Raw genomic sequence first — 10166 nt, forward strand, 5'->3', positions numbered from 1 at the left:
CATTTGTTTGTCCAGGCAGCACTGATTTTTGGCCAGCTATATTTAATATAGCTACAGGAAACCCTGTATATTAACTAACTACACTTAAAATAACCCTGCATAAAACCAAACCCATATTTACGAGTAGGTCAAGTATCTGTTGAAGTCACATTTTATGTCTACCATGGACAACAAATTGGCACAGATGGAGATCTTATGGAAGAAAACTTAAAAACAGTGGAAATGGGATGGAGTACATTTGGAAGAAACCGTACACTATTAAAAGGAAATTTGCTCACTTGCCTAAAGGGCAAATTATTTTATCAATGCATACCATCATCACTCTTTTAACCTCATTATATTTGATTTGATATGAAGGTATGACACCTGTGCGGAGGACTAATGGAGCAGGATGGAAGCGACCAGTGTCAGAAAGTGAAGACTCCCCATCCATTAGTACAAAAAGGACACGGCGAGACAGTTACCGAACTCAAAAGTATGTATTTGAGACTAAATTTATTCTGTTACATAATACTAATTGATTTGAACATAATCTGTAATGTTTTCAGATTATAAAAATTGAACAAAAACTCACAACAGGATTTTAGTTTATGAAGTAAAAACAAATTGTATGTATTAAATGTACAATCAGTAATAACCTAAAAGTCTTGCATTAATCATAGCATGATGTTTGGCTTACATTCTCATGTAAGCTTTTCACTATGACTCCAGGAAGAGAGTATCATGAGAGACTTCTACTGAGTAAACATCCTATCTAAGGACCAGTATTTATGCATACCTTTTGTCCTGATGTGTCATTTTTGCTAATTGTTAATCTGATGTAATGCACTATGGCTATGTTTTGGAATTGGAATATTTTTGGAATATTTATCTTTATTGAAATCTACTCATATGTTGTTGCCTCTTCCCATTCCCAGTCACACTAATTATGCAGTTAACATGTTAGTTATTAAGAATTTACTCTACTCTAGGTGAGTGTTTAGTAATGTCATAATATAGAACAAGCTTAAACATAAAAAATTGTTTGTGAGGAAATTGTTTTCAAACCTGAAAATAAGCCAACAGTTGGCCTCATAAAATGTTTCCTGCTAATTTCTGTTGCCTGGTTACTTTCTGACACCTGGCAATAGAGAATGTAAGAGGGAGAACCCTGATAAAATGTAATTGTAAAAAAAATGTACTATGCAAAACAAGTGAACCCCTGCACAGTCTTCCAATTGTGTACTTGATTTAGTATGCCTTTTCCTGTAATTTATCAGTAAGCATTCCTTAAATGTCCATCTCTGAAATAATTTCCTGTGTAGTTGGACAGAATACACAAATTTGAAATCTGAATACTTAAGAGCAATATTTGCATTTCATTACTTCCCAACATTGTGTGTGTGTATATAGATAGATAGACATTATTGATGTTTTGTATTATCAATAAACACTAGTAAACCTGAACAACATCTTCCTGTAGTGGACCTTGGTGTCTCTTTCTTTATCCAGTATTCAAAATCTATTGTAGATTTATCTAAGAACAGGATTTTTGGAGGTTTGTCATTTGCAAAAAGTGCAAAAAAAAAAATAGCAATCAAAGTACCATAACAGGAAGATTTGATATCTATGATTATAGCTATGGAGCCTAAATGTATACAATGTGCAATCTGTTATTCTACCAAAGTGTAAATCTGCATGTCTGTGGTGGTGGTGTTTGTTTAATAGTATTTTGTTGCTTTTCATTTACAGCACAGATGTGGTTTCATCTCTCCCTGCACTCTCAAGTCCTGCGACCAGCACTGGCACTGTAACAAGAAAGAGAAAGGTTTAGGTCTTCTTTTTTTTTTTTTTCTTTCTTTTTTCTCCTCTCACCAAAATGGTATTTTATTTGTAATGAAAGGTTATTTAAACTTGTGTTATTTAAAGATTTGAGGGCTTTTTTACATTCCTCCTCTTTGATCTTTAATATTCTTTGACTTTTTTCAACATGTACTGTACATTTTAATACATTTTGTATCTAGTGTTAAATGTTTTTGTTAAGTTTCCAGCATTTTAGAGCCGTTTGCTAACTTCGACTTTGTTTCTGATTTTGAAATGGAAAAACAAACTTCTGTTGAATCCACCATTTAACCAATGGGTAATTGAATTCGCAGTGCTAGCCCTTACAGTTGAGGATACATTTACACACCATAATACACATTATCAGTTTGCACAGCATGATGGAGTGATGCACTTTCTGGGAATACAAGAGAACAACTGTGACTGGAATATTGTGGAAAAATAAATCATCTTTTGTATTATGTTTTTTATGTACTGTTATTGTTGGTGACGTTAATGCAATACCTAGATAGAGTATAGCTAAGGATTTCACTTTTTTTTTAGGGTTTGCTGACCAATTTAGTTTGAGCTCAAATACCATTTCACTTAAAGTTCTCATGAAATACATCTAATTCCATTGCAGAGGACTGCAGAGATCTTAAAATTAAAACCTGAATTTCATAGGTTTTGGAGTCACAGACAACCAACTTCTGCAGCAATGCTCCCAAACTGTGAACAATGTTATTTTAAAATTGTAATCTTTGTATATTTTTTGTATATCCACCTTAAAAGCTGCACTATTCACTATACATTGAATGTATCATCAAAAAAGCTGAGTATTTTATGTGATTTCTAAGGAATCTTGAATCCAGCGTGGGCTTGTATATTACAAGTGTCTTTGTATATGAAGGTTATAATACACTGCAATAGTCATATTCATACAGCAATTATGTTTTATGTTTTTTATGTTCTTTGACCTGCCCAATGGTCTACTGCATCTGAAGGCTTGTAATTTATAAACTTTGCTTTTATTTTATTTTGTTTTAATTTTCTTTATCTTAAAAACAGATCAGGTTAGCTGAAGATGAGGTTTTTGTTTGTTTAACCACAAATATTACCTTTAGCGGGCTTTCACACCTACAATTTGAACAAATACCACTAGAAATGCGTGGTCTTGTTTGCTTGAAAGTGATGGTATGTTTGCGACATTGCACAAAATGTAGTGTAAGACCACAGCATTTTCAGTGTATGATTATTATGAATATAGACAATTTCCAGCAATAAACTGCAACTGAGTGTGTTTGGAATAGTGTAATGTGAAACCAGTAGAATTGTACACAAACTAACTATAGTATAAACAAAATTGAATTCACTTTAAAATAAGTTTGAAAGAATTTTCCTGGTTTGAAACGAATAAAACATAAACTGGTTTGTTTGCAAGTGAACTAGGTGTGAAAGTGTCCTTGTTTAAAGAGCAAAGAACATAATAAAACCTACATCTTGAGGTAGATGCACCTATATACTCTGATAGTTTACACTTCTATGTGTAGATTTTGAAGGAAAATAATGCTGTGTAAAAGTAAATATGGTTTTATGTATATCCAAATGGCTGTCAAGTTTTGAATTTGGTTACAATAATACAATTGTTTGAACAGCAAGAACACAGATAAATAATACAAATAAAGACCATGCACCCATGATCAGTAAACAAGTCTACGTTAAATGTGCAGAAAAGTGAAGAGACACAGGGTTTAATATCTACTGTATAAATTAACAGACTCCAAGGGCATGGTGGAGGGAAAGATTTAATGCAGTTGTTAAGCATTTCTTAAAAACTGAAAGAGTGACACTTCAAACTGTTTTAACAGTTTGTTTTTCAATGGAAATCATTGGTTGTAATACAAACAAGGCTCAAAAAGGTGGTGCTTAATTTATTTATATATAGTTTCTGTCATGAACAATTTGTTAGCCTTCCTCATGCATTACTCCAAGCCCTACCCTGGACCATCCCAGAATTATAAATGGAATAAAACACAAGGTCTCTCAGATGGCCTACTTCTTTGCAACCTTAGTGGTTTTATGATTACAAACCTGTTCTGTCTAGCAAACATTGTTTAACTGTTGAAGCTACCCATTACCAATAGGCCAATTCAGAGCTACACAGCCTTTTTAATCAGTCCCTCTTTAATGTGTTGAGGACTATTTTTAGTTCATTCTGTTCCTCCCCAGACAGTTTAAGCTCTTATACACATCATGTTGAATAATATCAATGGAAGTATTCTCTCCAGACAATCTTCCCATGGAACGGGCAGCTTCCCCTTTGCAGTTTTGCCTTGTATACCCAGTAATTTTATAAATAATCACATACTGCATCCATAAAGTTTGAAAATTGTGCTTGAACAATCCATGAAAAGCCCTGCCTTGGCATTGTGAAGTCCTGGGAGGATTTATGAGAAGCACACAGAGAAATAAATCCTAATGTCATTAAAAATATGAAGAGAGAGAGCGGTTTTATAGGACATAAAAATGGGACTGTGGTCAAAACAAATTGCTGCAAGCACAAATCTAAACCTGTGTGAGAAAAGCCAAATGAGAAAAGTAGTATTGCAATGGGGGCTTTTTAAGAAGGGTAACCATTTTAGTTTGTGTGTGGATTCTGGATTGCAGTGGAATACATATCAAAAGTATGTAATGATTTCAACATCGTATAGGCAAATGTGGAACTTTTTGATCTTTTGTTGCATCTAATAATACACTGCCTACTAAAGCAATTCAAATTGATTTAGGTCTATTAGTCAGAAACCATCCTATATATTTACCTTTTAAGATTTGAGTATGTGTGTTTTTATTACTGTTAACTGTTGTAAGATTACGGAGACTGAAGTTCTGATGCTGTCCAGAGAAACTAACCATAAAAGGGAAAGAGTGCACAAGCACAAATGACTAAGGAACTCGAATGATTTCATTTAAATGTCAAACACTGGAACTAGTTGATTACTTGGAACGGTGAGTTAATATTAAAAACATTCAGGCTAGTTTTCAGCTTGTGATATAAATACCTTGCTCAAGAAAATTTAAAGTAAAAATCTGAAGTGACTTGAACACGAAGATGTGGACAAAATCCTGGTTTGTTTTTAAACCATGTATAGGTCAGTCATACATAAACAGCCTATTTTGTAATATTTTCCACTTAAAAAAAAAAAATAAAATCTATTCTTTCTTCTTGGAAAATGTATATACTGCACTTCAAACACCATAGTCCTGAGCTATTGTTCTTTTCCCTTCTCAAGTTAATTCTTGGACACTTAATATGATCTTACATAATGCGGTGAACTACGTGTGTACTGAATGTTTTAAACACAAGGTCTATAAATGCCTTATTCAGACATGGAGTTTCACCTCCTCTATGAGAGTGCTAAGCATCCCAGAAGGTTAGGCTGCTGTCTTCCAGGTACAGTCTGGAGAGATGCGTCTTTTATCCCCCGGAAGACGAGACTGGGCAGTGCTGATCTCAATGTGAAGGGAGTTCCACCACTTGGGGGCGAAGGTGGAAAAGTAGTGGGATCTGGAAGATGGGGATCAGAGAGGGGCTACAGTGAGTCTTCTGGTGCAAGAAGACCGGAGTGTAAGGAGAGATGATTTACTGTAGGTAGCTAGGTGAAGTCTGCTTGAGACAACTTTAGGTAAGAGCCAAAGTCTTGAACTGGATGTGAGCTGATAGAGAGCCAGTGGAGAGTGCAGAGAAGTGGAGCAGGATGTGCAAATCAAGGTAGAAAGAACACCAGATGAGCAGACAAGTTCTGGAGCTGGCAGTTAGTAGATACAGGTGAGCCAGTCAGGAGGGAGTTGCAGGGTCTGGTCCGGAGAGAACAGGATCTGGATGAGCAGCTGAGTGATCAGAAGAATGTAGAACAATGGAAAGAAGGGAAAATCAGATGTAAAAGGTTATGCTTGCCATTATGCAATGCATCCAGTAGGAGATAGCAGAGTTAGTAGAAGAGATATGAAAGGGAGTGAGAGGGTCATAAGAGGGAAATGAAAGAATCATTTGGGCATCTGAGTTGGTACTCTGTGGGGCACTTCTACTGCCACCCCTGTAGCACAAGTGCAGCACTGGGTTCTGAGCTTTGCGTTAAACGTCAATGTTCAAGTGTACAGGACTTTATGGGCAGTTAATTTCTTGCCCAAATGCAAGGTTTCATGGGTGTAAGACTCATTACCTAGGAAATTGAGTATCAAGTCTTAAAAGACTGAAGATGTTTTTACTGATAAACCCATTCCTCCAATTCAGCAAGCAAGTTCCTGTATAAGCTGGTGAGTACAGTTTTAAGATTTTACTTGTCAGTTGCATATTCTGTTCTTTTAAAACCCATCATTATACACTGTTAACTGAGATATGCAATATGCATGTTGGTATAAATGGAAAAAAAAGTTATTGTCTTGACTTCTAGGAAAACAAATCTGTAGTCACTGTGGGTCATGTAATGTTGAAAACATGCTCTGCCAAAATGGGTCCTCCTTAAAATATTATTTATTTATTATTATTAAAGTTTTAGCAGACACCCTTATCCAGGGCGACTTACAAAATATAAGTGCAATACAAAGGCATAAAACATTACAAATTCCAATTCACATAATACAGTGCAGTCCAAGGCATAATACATTTTACAAATTCCAATTTACACAAGTGAGTACTATATATGAGCTCTTACGTCCTGGATTGTAAGAGCTGAGAGCAGACAAGATGTTAGGTCACAGTCAAGGGCAAAGGGAAAGGGAGCATAGGGGAAATCAAAATAACAATACGAGTACTAGAAACAAGTAGTAGGCAAGTAGTATGATAAAACATTGTAAAGTGCTATCTTACAGGAGAGTAAAGGACTAAATTACTAAAGTATTGTGTGAAAAGATGTGTTTTGAGAGGAGGCAGAGTTAGTCTTCTGGCACTGGAAGAGTGCAGTGGTCTGGAGGGAATGTATGGGGAGACGAGGGTTTGAAGGTAGCTTGGTGCAGTGTGGTCGATAGGTGAGGGTCAATGTCTTGAACTGAAGGCATGCCGGTATCGGGAGGCAAGGGAGGTAGCGGAGCAGTGGAGTAGCGTGTGCGAATCAGGGCAGAGAGAATACCAGACGAGCTGCAGAGTTCTGGATGAGCTGGAGCGGCGGGTAGTAGTTGCAGGCAGGCCGGCCAGGAGGGAGTTACAGTAGTCCAGGCGGGAGAGGACCAGTGACTGGACGAGTAGCTGAGTCGAGTAGTCAGTGAGGAAGGGACGGAGCCGGCGTATGTTGCTCAGGAAGAATCTGCAGGTGCGTGTCAGTGTGGTGATGTGCTGAGTGTAGGAGAGCGCAGGATCGACGGTGACTCCTAGATTCTTAGTGGAAGAAGAAGGAGAGAGTATGGTGGATTCCAAGGGGACAGAGATGAAGAGATCAGCAGAAGGTGAGGAAAACGGGGGGAAAAATAGATCGTATTTGGAGAGGTTGAGCTTGAGGTGGTGCAAGTGCATCCAGGCGGAGATAGCAGACAAACAGGAAGAGAATGCGAGAGGGGATGAGAGGGTCAGAGGAGGGAAAAGACAGGAAGATCTGGGCATCATCAGCCTAGAAGTGGTAGGAGAAACCATGGGATGCGATGAGGGGGCCCAGGGAGCGAGTGTAGAGAGAGAAAAGGAGCGGGCGCAGGACGGAGCCTTGGGGAACGCCTGTGAGGAGAGGTTGGGGGGTGGATGAGGAACCTCACCATGTCACTTGGTAGGACCTGTCATTAAGGTAGGAGGAGAACCAGGTGAGAGCAGTTCCAGAGATTCCAAGGTCAGCGAGGCAGGAGATGAGGATAGAGTGATCGACGGTGTCAAATGCTGCGGAGAGGTCAAGGAGGATGAGGACTGAGGAGAGGGAGGCCACCCGAGCACGGCTGAGGGAGTCTTTGACTGCCAGGAGAGCCGTCTCAGTGGAGTGAGCTGTGGATCCAGGAGTGAGTGATGGGAAAGAAATGCAGAGAGCTGATGGTGGACAGGGTCTTGGGTCTTTGAGAGGAAGCGGGGAGTAGGGAGACAGGGCGGTAGTTCTGAGGAGAGGTGGTGTCAAGGGTAGGTTACCTGAGCAGTGGGATGACAGCAGCTTGTTTAAATGCAGAGGGGAAACAGCCAGAGAGGAGGGAGGAGTTGAGGAAGGAGGAGATGAAGGGGAGTAGATCAGGAGCAGTCGCTTGGTGGAGGTGAGTGGGGAGGGGGTCCAGGGCACACGTTGTTGGTTTGTGACCTAGGAGGAGAGGGGAAATTTCAGAGTTCGAGAGAGATGTGAAGAAAAGGAAGGGGGACTGCGAGAGGAGGGGGGACTGTTGAAGAGCTTGCAGATGTCTGTGATCTTGGAGGAGAAGAAGGATGAAAAATCATCTGCAGTGAGAGACGGGGAGGGGGGCCAAAGAGGGAGCAGAAGGTGGAGTTGAGTTTGCGGGGGTTGTTGACAGAGGATTCAAAGAGTGATGGGAAGTAAGACTTCTTGGCTGAGGTGAGTGAGATGGAGAATGTGGACAGTAGAGAGCGGTAGAGTTCGAGGTCAGCTGGGAGTTTGGACTTCTTCCACTTCTGAAGTGAAGGAGATGAAGAAATCTGGCAGATAATATATATATATTTGATCATCGCTCCACCTATTTTAAAATTCACCAGCCACTACTTATTAGGAGAGAAGAGAAGGAGGATGCATGAGCAGAGTTAACGGAATCAGTGACAGATAGGAGAGCAGTTTCAGTGGAGTGAGCGGAGCAAAAAACAGATTGCAGAGGGTCAAGGAGTGAGTGGGGAGATAGAAATACAGAGAACTGATGGTGAACTGCCTGCTGAAGGGTTTTAGAGAGAAATGGAAGAAAGGAGACAGGATGGCTATTCGAAGAGAGTTTGGGTTGAGAAGTTTCCAGTTATTTAACATGGGAAGGGGGGCTGTTGTAAAATCTTCAAAAGAATCTGAACATCTATGGCAAAAGAATAACAACACATAACTAATAAAATACAAACTTTTCTCTGCACTGACACACATACACCCTTACAAGACTGACCAAACAATACGTTTTTTCTATAACGATCTTTCCTACAGAATAAGCTCTGTGCTGCAGGTTTTCATGTTTGACTAATGACCTCCTACTTAGAGGTCTGATACTTCACAGTCATTAACTTTCAGCATTGTTTATCCTCATCTGGCAACGTAAACAGTTACATTTTGAATGACAACGTATTCACTTTTTTCCCACAAAGAAGATTTGCGCTTGCTCTCAAATTACACTACTTTGTATATGTATATGGCTGTTCTGCTCTATTGAATATATATTCTGGCCTTTGATCAAGCATTCATTTTATTTCCATTCTTTAGTTTGCATGGCTTTGTGACATGGAGTTCCACTCTTGTAAAAAATCTCTGCTTTTATTGAGCTTTTCTAATGAGAATAACGGCAGCAGTTATTTGGTTAGAGCTTTTACTCTTACTTTGAAATAATAAAAAAAACTCAACCCCTGTTCCTGGAGAGACTCTGGGTATTCTGTTTCTCATTCCATTTGATGTCCATTGTTTAATCTAACCATGGCTTAATTAATCAAGACTAACATTATATTTAACCACTTAACACATATTAAACCTGAAGAATTCAAGTGTTCAAGCACCAGGGCAGGTGATCCTCTGTGAAAATTAACTTGGACTTAACTTTGCTGCATAATACTGTGACACTAGATCTGCTATATTTCAAACTTCCCAGTCTGTAGGTGCTCTGACGCTTGGCTTTGTCAGGGCATCTTTCTGATGTATTGGAAAAAGCTTAAACTTATCTGTCTCCACCTCAAGGCACCAATGATAAGAATAGATGCTTTGTACTTTTTGGCTTTTGGCTCACTGTGTGTACATTTCCTCATGTGCACCTCATTTTCAGTCTGCATAATTATGTTATGTGATAACCATTGCCTGATAGGGAAACAAACAAAAAAAAGACTAAAAACTGGGACGATTCCCAGATGTACTGGCACGTCTGGTATCCTTATTCAAGAAATGTCTTCGTTGTTGAAGGTGACAAGTTCAATTTTAATGTAGTAATTTTAATGTCTTTCAGGTTTCCAATGCTCTTCGTGTCTCCTTGGCCAAATTTTACTTCCCATATTTACCAATATCTGAAGCTTTCATGTGTCCAGCTGTTGTATTTTTGAGAATTCCTGCATATATAATTGTCTTGTCTGCTCACCAGACATTGTTTGTATATTTAGAGAAACTACTGAGAAAATACAAAAATAATAGAGACCCCAATACATATTTTTAGGTTTAAGTATTACATCTGACAGAGGATCCACCTATAACCTGCTGTTATAGCCGTGAGCCGTGAGCTATTCT

General features: G+C 38.8%; 1 protein-coding gene across 2 annotated transcripts in view; it reads left to right on the forward strand.

The window, feature by feature from the left end:
- The window catches only part of smchd1 (structural maintenance of chromosomes flexible hinge domain containing 1), an 80350-nt gene extending 77105 nt beyond the window's left edge, over positions 1-3245 (forward strand). For both annotated transcript variants that reach the window (XM_066723419.1, XM_066723420.1), the window contains 2 exons: positions 358-475; positions 1732-3245. In XM_066723419.1, coding sequence (XP_066579516.1) covers positions 358-475; positions 1732-1813 — 200 coding nt within the window. In that variant the 3' untranslated portion in view covers positions 1814-3245. The remainder of the gene's footprint in view (positions 1-357; positions 476-1731) is intronic.
- Positions 3246-10166: the final 6921 nt, after the last annotated feature.

Source organism: Amia ocellicauda, chromosome 2 (genome assembly GCF_036373705.1).
Source record: "Amia ocellicauda isolate fAmiCal2 chromosome 2, fAmiCal2.hap1, whole genome shotgun sequence".
NCBI lineage: Eukaryota > Metazoa > Chordata > Actinopteri > Amiiformes > Amiidae > Amia > Amia ocellicauda.